Below are 21,813 nucleotides of genomic sequence, written 5' to 3' on the forward strand. Positions count from 1 at the left end.
TTAGAACTGTGTCGAGCTAATACTAGCTAGGTTCATATTGTTATCAACCCGAATTTCCAGCCAGATTCATAATCCCCATGACTTCCAACCATCCCACCATTTTCCTGAAAAGTCCCCGGAAACCTATTACGAAACCCATCCCCCATCAACACATAGACATCGAACACCTCCCTTTCAATTGTGTTCCGTGACTCACTTCTCTCTATTTTCAAAACCCCTCAATACCAATTTCCGTTCTTTCGCCTATTCAATGTGGTTGGCAGAAAAAAGTGGAAAACAAAGAGATTGATTGTTTTTTGATTTGGGGTTTAGTGGTTTAGCTGTCGGTTTCGATAATTCAAATTAATTAGTTTCAATTACTACATTACGTTTTGGAAGCGGTGTTTCATTTGGTAGATTAATTGATCATTTTTTTGGTTTTTTGATTACAATGTTTCAATAAACTAGCTCAAGTTTTAGTATTTATTGATTAAAAACTTTAAAAAAAATTTTTTTGCAAAAAAGTCGAAATGTATTTTGGATTTCTGACTATTTTTTATGAGAATTTCAAAACATGGCGAAAAATTTTGTGAACGAATTGTGCACATTTTTAAACCGGGTCTACAGGGCCGAGATTTCGCAAGTATGGTTCAGTAGTCATTTATTGCTTAATTTCGAATTTTTAAGCTCTGCAAAAAATGAATTCTTAAATAATTCGTCACCGCCCGTTTATACCTCCGGGTTCAAAAAACTTGTCAAAAAGAAAAAACAACGAGCCAAAAAATGGCGCATAAAAATGCATGCACACGAAAAAAGTTGTCGTCGTCCTTCTCCTTTTTTCGTCGTTTGATGCTAATCTTTCTGCTCTTTGAGAGTCTCGAGCTCTCGAAAAAGAGCAGACAACAACTACTTATCGATTTCGATGAGCTAGAAACGAGAAACTTTGTGATAAACTTTATCATTATTCATTAGATTTATTTAAAATGCTACCATTCCTACTTGCTATGTCACCGAGAAGAGGTAAAGGAAAACGCGCTCCACTGATAAACTAGAGATCTTTCGTGTAGTACTTTTGGACTATCGTTGCTTTTTTTTTAAAAGATTTTTCACCAAAATTCCAACTATTCCAGACCCATCGGACAATCGTGCGACGGGCGCCTCAAACGACGAGGATAACTACCAAAAACAGACGAAAACCGCAGAAGGTTTCAAGGCGACTGAAGACGGAATCAAAATGGCTGACGACGAAGAGGAAATCATTCAGAAGGTCGAAGTGAAACCTGACGAATTCAACGGACTTATCGGATCGATCGCCGGAAATTTGATTAGGGATAAGGTGGGAGTTTTAGATAAAATTGTGCATGGTTTTGCTGAAAAGTTCAATAGAGCGAATTTACGTAAACAGCCCTGATTCGGATGTAACTCAAAGACTTAAAAATGTACGCTAAGAAATTCAGTAGGTCGCGTTTTCATATCCTAATTTTTCCCAACGTCTTGAGATCGGTGGCCTAGAATCCCTAATCTCAAAAAACTAGTCCTCTAGAAACCGCTGTTAAAACTCAGAACGCCTTTTCACATTTTCACAAATCGTGGCCTAGAAATCCCACCCCCGAAAAACTATTCCATTTTTTTTCAGGTCGGTGGAGCCGGTGGAGATATTCTCGGTGGACTCGCCAGTAACTTCTTCGGAGGTGGCGGCGGCGGAGGCGGCGGCGGTGGAGGCGGTGGCTTCGGTGGTGGAAGTGGCGGATTCGGTGGAGGTACTTTTTTTTGAAGAAAACTTTTGAAAAATAGAAAAAAAACGAGAATTCACACCTATATATGTTGTCCATGTTCAATATATAATCCCTTTGCTTAGTTTTTTAGCTTTGTAGTGCCTACAGTAACCCGAATTTCTATTTTTTTGGCATTTTTTACCTACTGTAGTAATCCCACAGCACCGCCCATCATAATATGCAGGTGGCAACAACTATGATCAAGGAGGAGGAGGAGGATACGGTGGAAATGGCGGGAATTCGGGAGATCAAGGAAAACGAAAACGTGATATGGCGAAGGATTTGATCGGTGGCATTTTCGATAATGTGATCAATCGGAAAGGGAAAAAGGAACCGAGTGATACGAATTATGGTAGAGTTTGTTGTGATTTTCATGCTTAAATCCTGTTTTTTTTTGTGGTTTTTTGGTTATAGGCGTGGTCTCCGTCTATCTGGTTTTCCCTGTGTTGGTATACGTGCTCCACCGCATTGTTTTGTTCAGAAAATTTGAAATTCGGATATGTAGAAACGCGCTCGAGCGCACTTTCCAGATATTAGCTCTGCGCAATTCTTACAACTGCGCTCTACCGAAATCATCTTGAAAAATGTCTCTTTTTCTCTAAGTCTCTCAATTATGCACACAGTTTTCTTTGGTCTCGGTAGAGCGCGGTTGTAAGAAGCATGTCGATAAATCTTTCTCTCTACACTTTTACGCGTTAACAAGTGCGCTCCAGTGCACAAAAGCTTTATCGCCACATTTTAAGTTTTGCTATGCTCACAGGTGGTGGTCGACAACCCCCGCCGAACAATTATGGTGGAGGAGGTGGCGGTGGCGGATTCGGTGACATTCTTGGAGGACTTTTGAGCGGTGGTGGTGGTGGTAATGGACAAAGAGGCGGAGGGCAGAATTACGGTATCTGATGAGTAGATAGAGATTCTTCTAATACACACAGATTCACACAACAACCTTAACGGACTAACAGACACACGATGAGGCCAGTGTGCAGACGCGCACTATTGACAAGAATGATACATTTTTTGTGTCACGGTGAACATTCGAATTTATATAGTCGATATAGTATCCATCCATATAAGTTCGAATGTTCACCGTTACGCAAAAAAAGTATCCTTCCTTCTCAATAGAGCGCGGCTGCAATCGGTCTGGTCTCATCGTGCAGACACACAGACGTCCCTAGCTCCAGTGGGCGGGGCTTACATAACTGCATGTTACACATAGTTTGTTGTGAATTTAGGTGGTGGTGGTAACAGTGGTGGGAACGACATTGGCTCACTGGTTGGCTCATTGATTGGTGGTGGTGGAAATACTGGAGGTGCTAATTTGCATGTTGCATGGGTCTGATAGTTACAGTAACCGATCTTTCTAAGTTACCTAATTTTTCTTCTACTGTGAAAACAAATAAAGTTTCCGCAAGAATTTTCGAAAAAAAAATTTCGCGGGCGGAGCTTAAACTGCAAACACTGAATTTCAAGATAAACTCGTGTTTTAATCGATTAAACATGAAAAATGCACAAATCTGCGGTAAAATGTTTAAGCTTTTAAAAAACTAGTTGAAAAAAGTCTGAAATTAGTCAGATGCATCATTTTTTGAAAACGCGTCCAAGGTGCGCCAGCCAGTTGTAAAATGTGAATTTTGGCTGAAAAAAGCGGGAAAATGAGCAAAAACACGAATTTATCTTGATAATCAATACCGCTCGTTGAAAAATCAGATGAAATTTAGAATTTTATCGCTTGCAGTTTAAGCTCCACCCACAATGCCTTGCCGCACCGTCAAAGTTTAAAAATGTTTTGCTGGAACTTTATTTTTGGACAGTATCTCATTGACAATCTTCACTTTTTGTCATTTCTTAATAGTCAACGGGCTGGGAACCCCTTCCCCCCGCTTATAGCCATAACCATCCGATATTCCAGGCGGAGGTGGCGGCAACTACGGTGGTGGTGGCGGTGGCAACCAAGGAGGCGGCGGTGGCGGCGGATTCAACTTGAACGATATCGGTGGAATCATCAACAGTCTCGGAGGAGGCGGATCCGGTGGTGGAGGTGGACAGAAGCAAGGAGGAGGCGGTGGATTCGGCGATATTCTCGGAGGAATTGGATCGCTTATTGGCGGTGGCGGTGGTGGTCAATACAATGGAGGTGGCGGGAATGTCAATCCGAATCGACTCAACGGAGGAATGGTCAATATCATTGGAAACTTGATTGGAGAGGCCGCTCATCGATTCTTGGGTGTCGACCCGTCGACCGGACGTATCATTGGAGCAGTTGCTGGAAACGTGATAATGGGTCTCGGAGGAAAAGATAATTCCCTTGGAAACATTGGAAAAGTCATCTTGGATAACATCATCTCTGGAAAGTTCAGACGTGACGTTGATCCATTCGTCCGTCCGGGACCGGATCCAGATCGAGGAGGCGGTGGTGCGGGACCAAGTCCAATCGCGCCAAGACCAACTACTGAGCCACAAGATTTCTATGAATTGAGAGATCAATGTTTGGAGCGCAAACAACTGTTCGAGGACCCACAATTCCAGCCTGTCGACAGTTCGCTCTTCTTCTCAAAACGCCCGCCAAAGCGTGTCGAATGGCTCCGCCCAGGAGAGATCGTTCGCGAGCCACAATTGATTACTGAGGGACACTCGAGATTTGATGTTATTCAGGTATGGAAATCTGGATAGATAGATAGAAATCTGGAGATTCTGAAGTCGAGACATCTGGAGACAGTGAAAAAAAGAAATATGGGAAAACGAGGCATTTCAAAACTGTGGACACTTCGAAACTGAATATTTGAGAACCGAAGTTTTCGAATATCTCGGTTTCGAAATTCCGAGATACCCTGATTTTTAGTTAGGTGTCCCGGTTTCAGAATGTCTCGTTTTCGGTTATTCCGCTTCTCCTGATTTTAAATTTTCTTCATTTTTCAAATTTCTGATTTCGAAATGAATCGAAGCCATATAACCAAAGGGCAAGTAAGTATTTCAAGAAACCTGCTTTTGAGTACAAAACTTCAAAAAATTTCAGAAAAATCGAAAAATCGCTTTTTGTTAATAATTTTAAAAGCATTTCAGTAGAAATTTCCAAGATTTCTAGAACGGTTTTTTCGAAACTTTCCGAAAATTTTTCGCAAAGTTTAGAATGAAAAACGTTTCGCCAATTATTTCCTCTTCCAGGGAGAACTCGGTGACTGCTGGCTCCTCGCGGCCGCTGCCAACCTGACACTCAAGGACGAATTGTTCTATCGTGTCGTGCCACCAGATCAATCGTTCACTGAGAACTACGCTGGAATCTTCCATTTCCAATTCTGGCAATACGGAAAATGGGTTGACGTCGTCATTGATGACCGTCTTCCGACTAGCAACGGAGAACTGTTGTACATGCATTCGGCTAGTAACAACGAGTTTTGGAGTGCACTTCTCGAGAAGGCTTACGCTAAGTAAGTGTGCTCTATTGGAGTGGGCGGAGCTTAAATCCTTGAATTTCAGACTGTTCGGATCGTACGAGGCTCTGAAGGGAGGAACGACTTCTGAAGCTCTTGAAGATATGACTGGAGGTCTCACCGAATTCATCGACTTGAAGAATCCACCAAAAAATTTGATGCAAATGATGATGAGAGGGTAGGGACATCTGGATGGACATGTGGATATACAGATGCACATGCGGACAGAAAATTTGGGAAACTGGCGCGCCTTTGATGCGTCTCACGTTTCACACATAACTTTTATGATAAAAATCAACAAAAAAAAGCATAGAAAGAGCATAAGATTCAAGATTTGTTCCCAAAAAAAAACAAGATAGAAAACGCGTCAAAGTCACGCCAGACTGAACATTTTTCTGCCAGGCTTCGTGAGAATTACTAAAATTTGTGTTACTTTTCGAGAAATAATCATCTTTTGGGAAACGGTTTCTTTGATAAACGCGTTCAAGGCGCGCCAGACACCATTTTATCAACAAAAACACATTAAAACGCGCAATGGGTGCGCCAGAAAATTCGAGAAAACTGATCGAAAACAGCGAAAATCTAGAAATTTCAATGACTGGCGCGCCTTTGACGCGCTTCCACTTTCGAAATCAAGTTCTTTCGGTGAAGATCATAACATCCCAAATAAAATATTTCAAATTTCAATATCTGAAGAAAAACGCGCCGAACGCGCCTCAGTAAATTACCAATCAACATGAAATTTGATTGTCTGGCGCGCCTTACGCGTTTTTCACTTCCTACACAAAATCAACTGAAAAAGCATAAAAGGAGCACAGCGTGATCGACCCGAAAATTTTCTTTTAGAACGAAAAATGCAAGATAGAAAACGCGTCAAAGTCACGCCAGACTGAACATTTTTTCGTTTTCGAGAAATAATGTTTTTTGGTCCGAAAAGGCGCCGAACGCGCCCCAGTCAATTTGAAATTCCAATCAATATGAAATATTTGCAGATTCGAAATGGGATCTCTCTTCGGTTGCTCAATCGAAGCGGATCCAAATGTGTGGGAGGCGAAAATGTCGAATGGATTAGTGAAAGGACACGCCTACTCGATCACTGGATGCCGAATCGTCGACGGACCAAACGGACAAACATGCATTCTCCGTATCCGTAATCCATGGGGAAACGAACAAGAATGGAATGGGGCGTGGTCTGATAACTCACGTGAATGGAGAAACGTTCCGGACTCGGTCAAACAGGATATGGGATTGAAATTCGATCATGACGGAGAGTTTTGGATGTCATTCGAAGATTATATGAGAAATTTCGAGAAAATGGAAATCTGTAATTTGGGACCAGATGTCATGGATGAGGTCTATCAGATGACTGGAGTCAAAGCAGCTGGAATGGTTTGGGCCGCTAATACTCATGATGGAGCATGGATTAGGAATCAGACGGCAGGAGGATGCAGAAATTATATTAGTGAGTTTGGACACACAGAGACACAGACAGACTGAAGAAATGCAAGACAGAGAAAACGCGTCAAAGTAACGCCAGACTGAACATTTTTGCGCCAAGTTTCGTAAAAATGCTTGTGTTTTTGAGTTATTTTTCGAGAAATGACTCCCTATTGGGAAAGAATTTCTCTGATAAACGCGTCCAAGGTGCGCCAGACTGCATTTTAACGACAAAAACACGTCTAATGTTGACTTTAAGTGATAAATTTCGTAAATTCGAACGACAAGACTCGAAAAAAAATAAGCTGAGAAATATGGAAAAGATCTGAAGACATCTCGACATACAGACAGAGAGAACAACGCGTCGGAGGTGCGCCAGTTGAATTCTGAAGCGATTCGATTTTTGAAATTTTGGGCATACAGACTCACAGACAGACACAGTGATGAATATAATCGGGAATTACCAAAAATACCCATAAAGTGGACATCCTGTTTCACAGACACACAGACATATAGACAGGTGGACATCGGGACACACAGACCTGCTTCTGCACAATACCTTTTGCTGAAAAAAATGACAAAAATCCGTTTTTCTGAGAAAATTCAAAGCAAAGGTTGTTCGAATAGTGTCATAGATTTATTGGGACATCTGGAAATACCGACAGACATCTGGACATACAGATTACAAACCGGACATCTGGACAGACATTTGGAGTATTTCGAGTAAAAAAACTTTAAAAAAATTAAATATTTCGACATAAATTTTGAAACACTAATAATAAAAGATAATTTTTCGGAAATATCAAAACAGACTTTTGGACAAGTATTTCGAGAACATTTGTTTTGAAAAAAATTGAAAAACTAACACTTTTTCGAGAAACTAGGATATCTGGACATTCAGACAGACTCCCCGACACCCAAAAAAGTTGTTTAAAAACTCCATAATTCTTCCAGACACATTCGCCAATAACCCGCAATTCCGTGTGCAGCTTACCGATTCGGATCCAGATGACGACGACGAGTTGTGTACTGTCATATTCGCTGTAATGCAAAAATACAGGTAAAGGACATCCGGACACACCGACAATTCGAAAATTTTCTATTGAATTTTTTTCCAGACGTAACTTGAAACAAGACGGACTCGACAACGTGCCGATCGGTTTTGCAGTTTATGATGTGAGTTGGAGAATTTCAGCAAAACAAAATTTTCAGAATTATTTAAATTAAAAAAAAATTAATTTTCTGAAATTTTCAGATGAACAATGTAAGTTGTTGCTGAAACAGCTGAAAATGGGTAAAAGTAGCGAAAAATTGTGTCGTTTTCTAAATACTCTAACCCACAAATCCAGTTTTGGTGGCCTAGAAATTTCCTAGTCCATCAAAAAAGGAAGCAATTAGTTCACCCACTTCGTTCAGTGTGTGTCTTTGTGTGTATTTCTTTGTTTTTATGTTTTTTAGGCCACGCCCAGAAAAAGCAGACTGAAAATTTGAATTTTTCAGTTTCGACTATGTTTTTAAATATCAATAAAACCTCAAGCGTACACAGAATTTTCGATTAAAAAAATTTAAAAGTTTTGTGAAAAAATTGTGCACATTTTTTGAATCCGGGAGCTAGTGGCTTTTACAAAAAGTGTCCTAACCACTTGTTGTTCGCTTTTTTTCTGTAAAAAGCACTGAAAATCTTCGATTCCACCTCAAAAACCCGCGAATTTTCAGGCTGGAGGTAGTCGTGGACGTCTCAACAAGCAATTCTTCGCCGCCAACAAATCAGCCATGAGATCTGCTGCTTTCATCAATTTAAGAGAGGTATGGGGGGACTAAATTTGGGTTTCTAGGCCACCATTTTCTTTTTCCAGATGACTGGTCGATTCCGTGTGCCACCTGGCAACTACGTCGTGGTTCCATCGACTTTCGAGCCAAACGAGGAGGCCGAATTCATGCTTCGTGTCTACACGAATGGATTCATTGAGTCTGAGTGAGTTTTTGGGACATCTGAACTTACAGAGTGACAGACAGAATCTGAAAAAAGCGTTTTCAAAACTGGAAAATTCAAAATCCTAGATTAGGCTGGCGCACCTTTGACGCGGCTCCATAAGTTTAGAAGTGCTCACTTTGATACGGTTCTGTTGAACTGGCGCGCCTGTGCCGCTTTCTATGACGAGTTGAAAATCAGATAGTCTGGCGCACCTTTAACGCGTTCTAATTTAGTTTAACTCCATGAACGTTTTTGTGTGTTTTAGAACTTTTTTAGATATGGTTTTAGTAAGTTTTACTAACTGGCAACAACGTCAAGCTTTGAAGTTTTAAAACTTTTTTGGCTCTTTTTTAACAAAAAAATACTTGAGTTTTTGAAAAAATTCACTGATTCCCTTAAATCACACATGATTCAAAAATCTGGAAATTCGTTTTTGAAACATTTTTGAGCTAAAAATTTCTGAATTTCCAGACCAAAAATCACATATGTCTTGAATAGTTCATTGGGCATTTCAGACTGAAATTTTAGACAATTTCCTCTATTTTTCCAGAGAACTCTAAACTGAATCGTCGCCCCACGCCGCCCATCCACTGCCACCAACACACGCAGCCTCTTCACCAGCTTATCAATCGACCCGATGTTCACACCGGCTGCTCTTCTCTCTTCCAAAATGACCCATTCTCTCTTCTTTTTGCTCCCACTAAAATGTATAAACCTCTCTTCTATTCCCCCCCCCTTATAAATTTCTGTTGTTTTTCTCTCGCCGTCTCTCTCTCTCCCCCATCACTGTTCTATTTCTCTCTTTCTCTTTTCCTCTGCAGATTTTCGTACACTTTTTGCTTCTCTATTTTCTCGTCGCTACACTTCTTATGATGTTGCTTGTTGTGTAGTTCTTTTTAATGGTTTCTACTTTTCCCCGTTCCCTATTCCCTCCCGTTTTTTAATGTAAAATTTATAAAGTGCTTGTAATAATAAAATGTGTTGTATGCTAAAAAAATCTAATATTTTCGATATTAATAAGACAACAGGGATCTTCCATGCGAAACTTTTCGCTATTTTCGAGTTTTTAAGATGATTTTCGCTTCGAGACCCAAAAGTTTTAGTTTTTATAAATAGGGCTAGACTACTGTAGTTTTCGTGGTAGGACCTAGGTAGGATTGGTTACTGTATATTTTGTCGTAAGACTTCTTTTTCTTCAATAACAAAAATTAAGAAAACTCGCTGCGAGACCCAGGAAATTGTAATTTTTGGAGATTACTGTAGCTTTTAGACTGTTTCGTTTCGTGGCGAGACCCAGTTTTCCACATTACTGTAATTTTCGTGGTGAGACTCATCTCAGAAAGCAGATGGTGTTCTTTCTCCACTTTCCCATGCATCCATCGCCTTTTAGCAAAATACAAATATTCAAATAAACGTGAGAGACGGAGAGACGCAGGATTCATGCACAGTAATATTGAACGCTCCGCAACCGCACCTCGTTGTATTGAGTTTTTATTTTCTTTTGTGTTCACTAATTTTGTTATAAAGATTTGTCTATGTAGATTAATTACACTATAGTGATTCCATTTTTGCGATAAAATCAGAAAAATGAAAGCAGGAAGCGATTTACAGCTCTGCTGAAAGTGTTAATTCTAGTCACTACATCGTTTTTATTCTGGAAACCTTAAAATTAAACCAAAATGTAGATATCGGCGTGATCTATGTCTGTGGCCTACTACGGACCAGATGGCTGGTCTTTAGCACGCTGCGGGCCGGGCTAGAATAACTTTTTTGGTCATTTTCTCGTTTTTTTATCACTTTTTCCCGGCCTACCGTATTCCCAATAGTTATCGCCTTTATCAAAAAAACGCACTTTCTCATTCTAAAATTTTTGCACACCTTGCATCTCTCCACCTAGTTAAAGTATTCAAGAGTCATTTTCATAACAATAAGCATACTACCGTAATCTGAATGGTGGTTGCGTTTATCAGTAGAGCGCACTTTCTCAATTTACATTATTCCAGTCCACTCTGTAAATAATCTCAATAGGTATAATTCATCTGAAAACGTGAACCATTTCTTTTCTCTAATCTCTCATGTCTCTATACTCTCTCTCATTTAGTCTCAAAGAATTGATTATTTCACTGTTTCTTAAAGATCCTTGTCCTACCTCCGATTCTCTCATTCTCTATTTTTCTACATAAAATGCTAAAATTTTCAAAATTTTTAGACTATGCCAGCTCCAAAAACAGAGTCCCCAACTCCATCCACACGTCCTGCCCGGGAGAATAAACTTCCCTGGCGCCTGACAATCAGTGATATTTCGAAAAGTGCTCCAGCTTCTCTGAAGCGTCGTGCTCAAGAATCATCCAGTCCGGTTGTGATACAGAAAGCAAAGGCTAAGAGTATGTTTTTCATTTAAAATTTGCAAAAATGGAATTTATAAATTCAGAAACACCGAAAAAGTCAGTACGAGCTAGACCGGCCCCAGCTACACCAACTCGACCTACATCAGCTCGAGCTGCTACATCGGCCCGAGCTGGACTGGCCCGAGCTGCACAGTTACCGGCGAGGTATCGGGAGGAGGATGGGCCATCTTCTTTGAAAATTGCATCCAAAAAGAAGAGGAAGTCACTAAAGAAGGCTCCAAAGAAGAAAATCCCAAAGAAGAAAGAAGATTCGGTACCTAGCAAGGATGAAAGATCGGAAAACGAGAGTAGTGATGAAGATGAAGATTCGGAGTCAAGAAAGATCAATAAGAAGAAAATGGTTGCTCCACCTCCACGCACAGTCGCTCCACCGTCATCAAGTGAAAGCAATAGTAGAGCGAACCATGAAAGTGAACCACCAATAAAAAAACGACGTATGGATACATCCCCAGAGAACATGGAGACTTCGTCAAATAAAGACGATTCGGAAAAGGAAGAAGAAGAAGAAGAAGACACAATGGTGGAGGATTCAGAGGTTGAAGACTCAACGGAAGCAGTTCTTCCACTCGATATTGAGATGGAAGGTCAGTTACAGAGTTGTACGGAATTCCGGGGTCCGGTTTTCTGTGTTTCGATTTTTAGGAATCCGGAACTCAAAAATGTTAATTTTTTTTAGTTAAACAAAGACAATAGTACTTATTTTTGGATTTTACTTTATTTATCATTAAAAAACACTCGAAAAAATGACTTGACTTAAAAATTGGACGCATCATTTCGGAATCCCGAGTTTTTTTTCCATTTTGATTCCGGGGTCCAGTTTCTTGAAATTTCATTTCAAATTTCGTATTCTGGATATCGGAAATCATAAAATGCTTTCCGTTCAAGATTGTCCATTTTTCAGAACCAACTCAATCCATCCAGTCAACCACTCAAGCATCTCCAAGTTCTGATACAGAAGTGGAGGATCAAGAAATGGCAAATACTGTCCAGCCAGGTTAGATTTGAAACTTTTATTCAATTATTGTTTTTTATCTTTAATTTCCAGAAATTACTCGCCCGGAGCATCAAGAGAGCTCGCTGCCACAAGCCAGACAGTCGGAGCTACCAATATCCGCTTCAACCATAAAATTCAGTAAGTTTAGACATTTCTGATGATGTAGGGATTCAGAGTCAATAACCGATTACAATTTTAGACTTCAACGTAGCACCCATACCAAAATCAGTCGTCAATCAGACTGGTCCCAGCACTTCCAGCATTTTCCTCAATACACCTGGAAAACCAGCGGGAGGTATCACGGGAATGTTTGGGAAACGCGAGCAAGGTAAGACACATCGCTATGAATACCAGAGAATATGGCATACAATTTTCAGCATTCTCGTTCGTTTCTCCAACGTTCAAAGCCGCTCCTCTCACGTTCAACGTTCCACGTAATGTGAAACAAGTGGATTCTGATGATGATGAGAAGGAAACTCCTAGACAACGTTTGTTTCTTTTTATAGATTCATTCAACAACATAAAACACTGAAAAACATTTTCAGCCATGCCCAGCACTTTGCAGTTCCAGCAAACTTCGGAAACACAAATTTCTCCTTTTCGGCGATTCTCGACTGCTCCAATCAGTGAGTTTAATCGATTAAAACCCTTGAAGCTCGCAAAACTAGAGAACAGCTATCCACGTGTAAAGGGGTCGCTCCTGGGCCCTTCAGATTATCTCAACCTTTATCCGATCTCTTGGACTCGGGGTAATAGGGTTTATTATGGATTAAAATAAAGAGTAATAATGGTGAATAAATATGAGAAGCGGGGCCTACCCGTTCACACACGATACAAAATTTTTAGAAACGCGGGAGTCTCTCCCCGTACCTTCTAAGGCTTATATCTCTAGGACGCAAATAGCTATCCAAACACCAAAGTATTTATCTAAATTTGTTCAACCTCACCTTCTTGTTCCAATTCAACTCCAAAAACCCCGCAGGCTAGAATAGACTCTGCAAAATTTACTTTTCAGTGACTACCCCATCCCCATAAAATCTTAATAACACAACGTTTTTACAAAAATACTAAAACCACAGTGTTAAACTTCTTGATTCACGAAGGATCTGCTTTTTAATACATGTTTTTCATTCTTCAGAAGAGTCTCCGCTTCCAATAGAGATATTCAAATCACCTATGGAAGCACGAGAAGAAAGACTACTTCGTAGAAATGATAGTGAACCAACCAGCAGCCAGAATTCTGCGTCAAAATCTTCAAGTCATCAGCATTCTTCCGAGAGCCGACGTCGCCAGGGAGATGTTGTGAACAGAAAAGACAATCAACGACAAGTTGAGAGAATACCATATGGTAAGTATGGGAACCATGGAAAGGTAGACTAGAAAGATATGCAAACACCGGAATAGCATCACTGATAATAAGTTTTACTGAGTTTTTTCACAACACGTCAAGTGAAAGTTGAACCGTTGGAAGAATCTCCAGAAGCGACTGCTCCCATCAGTAAGTTTATTCGATTAGCACTTATGAAGGTCGCGAGATAGCTCTCCATTATAGCGTATCCCACAAACTAGTTTTTTTGAGAGTGAGGCGCTGCGGTCGCGTCGCGTGTCCATGTATGTAAATAACATTGAAGAGCCCTTTGCACCTAAAAGTGAATAGATAATAATTTATTTACAAATGTTACACAAATACTGTATCCAGAAAGAAAGTCTCTAATTTCTTTCACTTTCCATATCCTGTTGAAACCAACAATTGAGTTTTCTTAATGCCAATTTTTTGGAAAGTGTAGCTCAAATACAGAACCTCACATTTGCAGTTGACTTCTTCTTGAATTTTTCACTAACCTTAACGGAAATAGAGTAATTGAATGTGAAAATCACACTATTACTTCCTAGAGCAAGGTGGCTAATTTTACATTATGCCACACGCTGTAAAAATTAAAAATTAGCTCAGGACAATCAGTTTTTAATCAATATACTTCTTAAAAGCTTGTAATTATCAATCATCGCTAACTTTTAAAACCGGAAACCCCGGGAGGGTTTCGAACCAGCGAGCCTCAGACTGACAGCCTGAAGCTCAACCAACTGCGCCACCATGGCACCACCCACGGACGCATGGCATTGCGTAGACAACTGTGAGGGAGGTGGTGGGGGCAGGAAGGTTCCGGGAGAACGATTAGAAAACTCAAAGACTGAACGTGTTGTGAGCAGACTAGTCACGGGCCGGGCCAAAATCAGGAAAAATCTCGGCCCGACCCGGCCCGGCCCGGCCCGCTAGGCCCGTTTTGAAACATTTTTTCAAAACATTTTGTGTTTTTGTACTTTTTTTGGAAATTTTTGGAACTTTTTGGAACTTTTTTGAGAAAATAATAGTTTTCGAATAAACATTTAAAATTGAATCAAAATGTGAATATGTATGATAATTTAAGCATTTTTACTCTTTTTTTCGAAAAATTTCAAAAAAAAATTGGTAAAAATGGGTACCCATTTTTGAATCCGGGCCGGGCCAAGAGAAATTTCGGCCCGGCCCGGCCCGGTCAAAAAAAATTTCGGCCCGATTTTTGACAAGTCTGGTTGTGAGTGATAAGGATTGAAAAGAGGACGCAGAGAAGCTAGACACACTATCTTCTCTGCGCTCTCTTCTTTTTTCTCATGCATCTTCTGAGGATTATATCTCAAGAGCGTAAATAGCTATCACAAAACTTTCAACTAAATATATATTCATCTGAATTTGTTCATCCTCACCATCTTGTTCTCATTAAATTCCAACAACTCCGCAAGCTAGAATAGCTGATTGACTCTACAAAATTCACTTTCCAGTATATTCTTCCCACAAAGTCTCAAAAACAAAAGTTTTATCAAAAGACGAAAACCACAGTGTTAAATTTTTTGATTCATGGGGATCTACTATTTTTGTAAAGAAAAAAACTATTCAATAAATGTTTACATCCTTCAGAAGACTCTCCGCTTCCAATAAGGAAAGTCAAATCAGTTATGGAAGAACGAGAAGAAAAACGTCTTCAAAATTTGGAGAAGCTTCATAGAAATAAAAGTGAAACAACCAGCCACCAGAATTCTGACTCACAAAGCCGCGAGCCAGGACAGAGACCGGATTCTCATTCCTTGGGTCGTCAGGATTCTTCCGATAGTCGACAGCGCCATGGAGAAGTTGTGAACAGAGAAGACAATCAAGTTGAGAGGAAACAACATGGTAAGTATGGGTACCATGGAAAAGGTAGACTAGAAAGATATGCAAACACCGGAATAGCATCACTGATAATAAGTTTTGCTGAGTTTTTTTGGGGAAAGAATCAATCAATCCATTTATTTTTTATTTCAGAGTCCTCCACAACTGCAACACATCAAATAAAAGTTGAGCAGTTGGAAGAATCTCCTGAGGAAGATGCATTCTCCGAAATATTTCGAAATCTTCAAAATAAAAGTTGTCGCGAATATCTCGAAGCACTCAGTCGCCGCGATTCTGGGCCTTGTAGTCGCGCATCTGAGGTCAGAGATGTCAGAGATAAGAGGTCGGACTCTCATTCCTCACGTCGCCATGATTCTGAAAGACTTAGCAACTCGGATTCTAGTGCTCCGCATCGACCGGATTCTTTCGAAAAACGTCGTCAGCATGAAGAAGCCGTCCGAAGAGAAGGGAACCAACGTCAGGAGGCTCGATCAAAGTCTAGAGGACCACAAGGACGAGAGTCTGGCTCCAGAAGAGGCGTCGATGTGGATAGTCGTACTGAGAGAAAACCACAAGGTAAGTATAAGAACCATGATAACCGTTGGAATGGGAGATAAACTTGTAGTGAGTCAAGTTTAGGCATGGTGCCTTGAGAGTACAAAATTGGAATATCAACAAAAAACAATAAAATTTTTCGCCGTCTTTTCTGAACTTTTTTCATAGAAATAGTTCAAGAACCTAACCATTCTCTTTTTATTTCAGAGAACTCCACGCCCGCGACACGTCAAGTAAAAAAAGAAGAACTGGAAGGATCTCCAGAGCCAGAAACACCTATTCGAAATACAAGTCGTCGCGAAGATGTCGAAGCAACCAGTCGCCGCGAGGATTCTGTATTGCCTAGTCGCGCATTTGAGGTCAGAGACGTCAGAGATTCAAGATCGGACTCTCGTTCTTCACGTCGCCCGGATTCTGAAAGACCTGGCACCTCGGATTATCGTTCTTCACATCGACATGATTCTTTTGAAGGACGTCGTCAGCATGCAGAAGCCGATAGAAGAGAAAAGAATCAAAGTCTGGAGGCTCGATCAAACTCTATAGGACCGCGGGGACAAGACTCTGGATCTAAAAGAGGCATCGATGTGAAACCATACGGTAAGAATCACCTTAGGAATGGAACAACATATAGATACATACAATAGATTACAGAACCTATCATTCTCTTTTCATTTCAGATAACTACACACCCGCAACACATCAAATAAAAGTTGAAAAGCAGGAAGAATTTCCAGCATCAGAAGCACGTATCCAAGATCAAAGTCATCGCAAAGATGTCGCAGCAACCAGTCGCCGCCAGGATTCTGCGTCTCGTCGCCGCGCATATGAGCCAAGTCCAAAATCAGGCTCTTACTCCACGAGTCGTCGAGAAGAACGTCACCACGATGCAGTAAGATCAGAGTACTCAGGTTATGGTTCTTCACAACGTCAGGATTCTCGCGCATCCGAGGTCAGAGATGTCAGAGATCGGAGATCGGACTCTCGTTCTTCACGTCGCCCGGATTCTGAAAGACCTGGCACCTCGGATTATCGTTCCTCACGTCGACAGAACTCTTTTGAAAGACGTCGTCCGCAAGAAGAAGTTGCCAAAAGAGAAGAGAACCAACGCCAGGATGTCCGATCAAGATCAAGTAAACAATCCAGCAATGGTGATGAATTCAGAAAACACCCTGAGACGGGTCGTCGTACGGATAGAACGTCATACGGTAACTACGGGAATAATGATAACCGTAGTAGAAACAGTTTTAACAATCGAATGGATGAGAGAAGAGGTACTTATGTGGAGAATTATAGGGAGGAGGGGATTTTTCTTTTGCGGTATGTAGTAAACTAGTAAGCACGGGCTTGCCTAACTTGACAAATCCGAACTCACATTTTCTGACCGAATTATTTCATAATTTTCAGTGGTCTACAATCAACGTCAAGAGGACATCCCATCAACATCGCGAGGAACAGAAGCACATCACTCAGATAATTTGGCTTCAGAAAGAGGTCCGTCGAAAAAAGTCGTAGGTGATAGCCAAGGGAAAACTCTTAAATGTAAGTCGGTTTTTTTATGCTGAAAATGCGCTACATTGACATTTTTTTGGAGAACAAGAAATTTATCATTAGAGCACATTTTTAGTGTTCCCCAAACGAGAATATGTGTTTCAAAAACCGTCTAATTCAGCATGCTGGGATCATGTGACCAAGGAACAGAGAGAACTTCTCCTCAATAAGGGGATAGATGTTCGTGCAGTCGAAGAAGGGAAAGCGTCGTACAGTGAGTTTTTTAGGATGTATGATGTTATTTTGCATTGCTTTATTGTCGAAATAAAAAAAGTGATACCAGGTGTTTGCGGACTTAATGCAAAATTATTAAAAATTAGCATTAAGTCCGCAAACACCGGGTATCACTTTTTTTATTTCGACAATAAAACCTTTAAAATCTATATGAAACAATTATTTTTCAGTCAAATCCGACGCCAGTAAGCTCACAGCAGGAGACCTCGAAGAGCTCGCGACACGTCAAGCACGTACTTTACGTGCAAGATCTGAAAGTGGACGACACCCGATTTCAGAGATATGTGCCGGATACGGTAAGTTGGGGTGTCACTGAACATGTTTCAGGGGATTTGTTATGAAGGCTCATGTCACAGTAGAAACTGCTTCCGTACTTTAAGTTTCTAGTATTTTAACTGTGAACGTTCTCTATATCAACCTTCAATATTTTTTCAGTGAAATTCCTTGCCAACGACATTCGAAATCGATTGGGACTTGTGAAGCTGATCGTCGGAGACAAAGTATATAAACTCAGATATCGATACGTTTATATTGAAGGAGAAGCTGATTTGATTGCGAAGGCTCGACTGGAACTGGATGAAATGTGTCTGCAACGATTAGAACACAAGTACAATGAAGAAAAAGGAAACGCCGAGCAGTTAGTTAACTACATTCATCATATTCCAGAGGAAGTCGCCGAAAAAATGCGCTTCCAGCGAGTGTTCAATGAAGCAATGCGCAGAGTGGTAAGTGCCTGATACAAATCCTTCAAGATTAAAAAAAATTCGGTGAAAAAAAAATTGGTGCGGTGGCCTAGAATTTCGACTGCTTTTGCATTTTTGAATTTTGACGGTACGATCATTTTTTTTGTATTTAATAACTTTTATGGAATACGGCAAACATTGATACAAAATAACGCCAGAAATACCAGCATTTCAACGGGTTGTGCACCGAATCGAAAAAAGATCTTGAAGTATAAGAATAAGTTCACCGAAATGCATACAATACATCGCTCAAATATGTAATTTTCAGGAAAGATGTGGCGTCCAAATCCTCCATCAACAAAATAGGCATACCGAGGAAGACAATCCACCAATGGATATCCATGGACGCGCGAACCGAATCCGCGAAGGAAAACGTTGTCTGGACAATTTCTTAAAAGAGCTCGCCAATCAGAAAACTCATCAAATCCATATCCCAATGGACATTATTGGAGAAATTTGTCGTCATCAAAGATCGACGATCAACGAAATAGAGCGAGTCACCAAAACAATCATTTTCGTTGATCCACACAGCGGTGAAGTTGAAATTGAAGGAGGAGAGATGGCGATTCGGGATGCAGAAACCCAGATCAGACAACGAATCGAGTGGAGACAAGAAAGGATTCCAAAGAGGGAATTTCTGGAAATGGAGATTCCTGGGAACTCCATTTCCGGAATTATTGGAAAAAGAGGATCTACCATCAATAGGATTCGAGAGATATCCGGTGCCAAGATCTTAATCCCGAATCGAGCAGAACCGGGAGAAAGGACAGCGACCGTCAGCATCTCTGGAGATCGAGAACAAATTCAGAAGGCTCGAATTGAAATTGAATATGAGTTGGAAGAGATGAGAAACAATAATCGAGGTTAGTGGTCGTTATTTCATTTTCAGTGTTAATCACTTCCCAAAAACTTTTCCAATCTTTCTTCAGGTCGCCAACATCTATACTTCCACTAATCGTTTTTTTTGGATTTCAAAACTATTTTCATTTTCTTCTTCACTTCGATTCGTATCTACATAATTTCCCTCCCCCAACCTTCTCTTTACTTCTATTCCCAACGTTCAGTGTTTGAGACGCCATCCCCTTTCACATCAAATCCATCTTGTTCGAATTCCCGCCCTGTTTTCCCTGTGAAATCTTCATTCCCTTTGCTGTAAAAATAATATCAAACCGTTGAACCTCTCTAAGTATTTTCACTTCTCTTTCCTTCTTCTATTCCTCTCTGATTGTTTCCCACATTTCCATTTTTCCATTTTGTTTAACTTTTTAATCGAAAATTTCCTGGTTTTTTGCTCTAATATCCCTTCTCTCAATGTGATTCATATCAATCGTCCTCTTGTAGTATTTATTTTAGTATTTCGTTTTCATTCAGAGCTCATATCCCTACAATTCGTATTCCAAAAGCAATATTGTTTTTTTATCATACAGTTTTATCAATTTTACTTTTTTCATTTTCAAAACGATCTTCTATAAATGGTACATTAATAAATGTGGATTTGTTTTTATTACTCTACAGTAATTTTACCGACAGAAAGCCATAAATTCAAAAAAAAACCGAAATGATTTTTTTTCTATTTTAAACCACAAAAACTTCCTTTGAAACACGAAATTTTATCAGAATAGTCGATTTTCGAAGAAAAAATAAATTTCCGTGCGATACCCGCTGACAAATTTATCGCCTGCGCCTTTAAACTACAGTAACCCTATTTTTTAAATTATCAGCATTTTTTTGTAAAAAAAATTTTCTTCACCGATTTTCTCGTTATTTTAATCGTATTTCGCAATTAAAATTTTTATTTTTGAATATTTTAAATAATTTCAGCGTCAACAACATCGATCGACGGACGGATCTTCAAAAAAAAGGTTCAAATCGACAGAAGGTGAGTAAAAGGGAGAAAACATGGAATTTAGTAAATTTAAGGGGGGAAATTTCGGAGAAAGAACGAAAAGTTTTTGGGAAAAATTGCTGGAATTTTTTGAAAAATTATCGAAAAAAGCAAATTTTCCACTTTTCCTAGTTTTTAGTGGTTTCATAAAACATTGCTGATTGAAATTAAATAGTTTAGTACGAGGGGATATGCGAGTTGAAAAATTAATTTAAAAGTTTCGGTTTAGTTATTTTTAGTTTTTCTGCAGGCTGGTCGGGTATAGGCAAAACTCAAAAAGCGCTTGAGCTATTAAACAGATTTGACTCTTTGTTTTGTGCATTAATTTTCAAGAATTTCGGAAATAGTAGTGGGTTTATGGACGAGTTATAGTTGGTTCTCGAAATAGCGACGGAACAAAATAAATATTTCTGAACAACAAATTTTTAGAAGTATCGATTTTTAACTAAATTTTTTAAAATCGAAAACTTGGTTGATTTCTAGTATCGCTGTTTTACACGAAAAAAACTGAATTTAAGTTAACTTCCGGTTGAGGGAAAGTCTCGCGAGGGTGAGCAAGCGCACCACGAACGTGGTCTCTCACCGCCATGTTTTCGCGGACAACGCCAGCTTAGAAAGTATGCAATCATAGCTCCTTGCGAGCTAATGCAGTATTTTTTACTGTTTTCACATCATGGTTAATTCATTTAAACATGTTTTTATTATTTTTTTTATGTCGATTAGAGCACGGTAATCAGCAACTAGCCAGACTGCTGTGCTTGCGCGGAGAAAATCGAAAACAACTCACAGATTCTTCATGGCGGAGGTAAAAACAAAAGAAAAGAAGCAAACAACGTCAAATTTGATTAGTCCTCAAAAACGATGAAATGATTGCGCCAACATTGGGGTTGGTTGTGAACTGAAAAACCAGTTGACTGCTCATCTGGTTGGTCCCAATTCCATTTCATCGGAGAATTTCGGAGGATTCCGGAGAATTGCGAAAATTTTCGACAATCCAATTTATGTTTTTGTAGTATTTTTACTGGTAATGGGCCTATTCTTGGAAAGGAAAAAACGTTTTTCGCTGTTTTTTTTTCGATTCACGGAACCAGAAAAGCAGCAAAAAACTCTCAGTTTTTCGCTGATTTTTAAACGTTTTTCGCTGGTGTTTTTATAGTTCGCTTCGAGACCTGCGGTGTCGAAAAAGACATGTGCCAGCGAAAAATTGTTTTTTTGCTGATTTCCTTTTCTTGTGAATTGGAATCGAAAAAGCCGTGAATCGAAAAAAAGCAGCGAAAAACGTTTTTTTCTTGCCAAGAATAGGCCCATAAAGGCTTTTAATGAAGATTAGGCATGTTTTGAAAAAGTGCATTCTCAAAAACGCAACAAAAAACCCGTTTTAGAAACATTTTCGGGAACACTTTTGCATTCTTTTTAGAGGAAAAAGTTGCTCTCACTTTTGTGCTCATAACTTTTTCGTGAATGCTCCAAACCCACTTCCTGGCGGTCGTCATCGGCGCCCCAAGTTTTTGTATCACCTCAAAAAAAAATTTTTTGAAAAAGTTGAGAACAAAGAGAGTTATTAAGAGAAATAAAAGCGGTCAAAATTATATTCAGATACCGGCCGGTGAATGGGAAGAGAGGAGGTGTGATGGCAAGCAAAAGAAGCACGCCAAGTCCAGTGCTTCA

General features: G+C 39.9%; 1 protein-coding gene across 1 annotated transcript; it reads left to right on the forward strand.

The window, feature by feature from the left end:
• Window positions 1–10,806: 10,806 nt before the first annotated feature.
• Window positions 10,807–19,215, forward strand: GCK72_008209 (uncharacterized protein; the record flags this gene model as incomplete). The annotated part of the gene is made up of 18 exons (XM_053726698.1): window positions 10,807–10,978; window positions 11,026–11,586; window positions 11,904–11,996; window positions 12,048–12,134; window positions 12,196–12,324; window positions 12,374–12,484; window positions 12,542–12,622; window positions 13,135–13,344; window positions 14,950–15,204; window positions 15,334–15,756; window positions 15,943–16,332; window positions 16,413–17,006; window positions 17,140–17,274; window positions 17,405–17,497; window positions 17,688–17,813; window positions 17,953–18,242; window positions 18,529–19,123; window positions 19,190–19,215. 18 exons carry the CDS (start codon window positions 10,807–10,809, stop codon window positions 19,213–19,215), a joined length of 4,371 nt encoding a protein of 1,456 aa, XP_053586275.1.
• Between the last annotated feature and the right edge of the window lie 2,598 nt (window positions 19,216–21,813).

The sequence above is a fragment of the Caenorhabditis remanei genome, chromosome III (assembly GCF_010183535.1).
Source record: "Caenorhabditis remanei strain PX506 chromosome III, whole genome shotgun sequence".
NCBI lineage: Eukaryota > Metazoa > Nematoda > Chromadorea > Rhabditida > Rhabditidae > Caenorhabditis > Caenorhabditis remanei.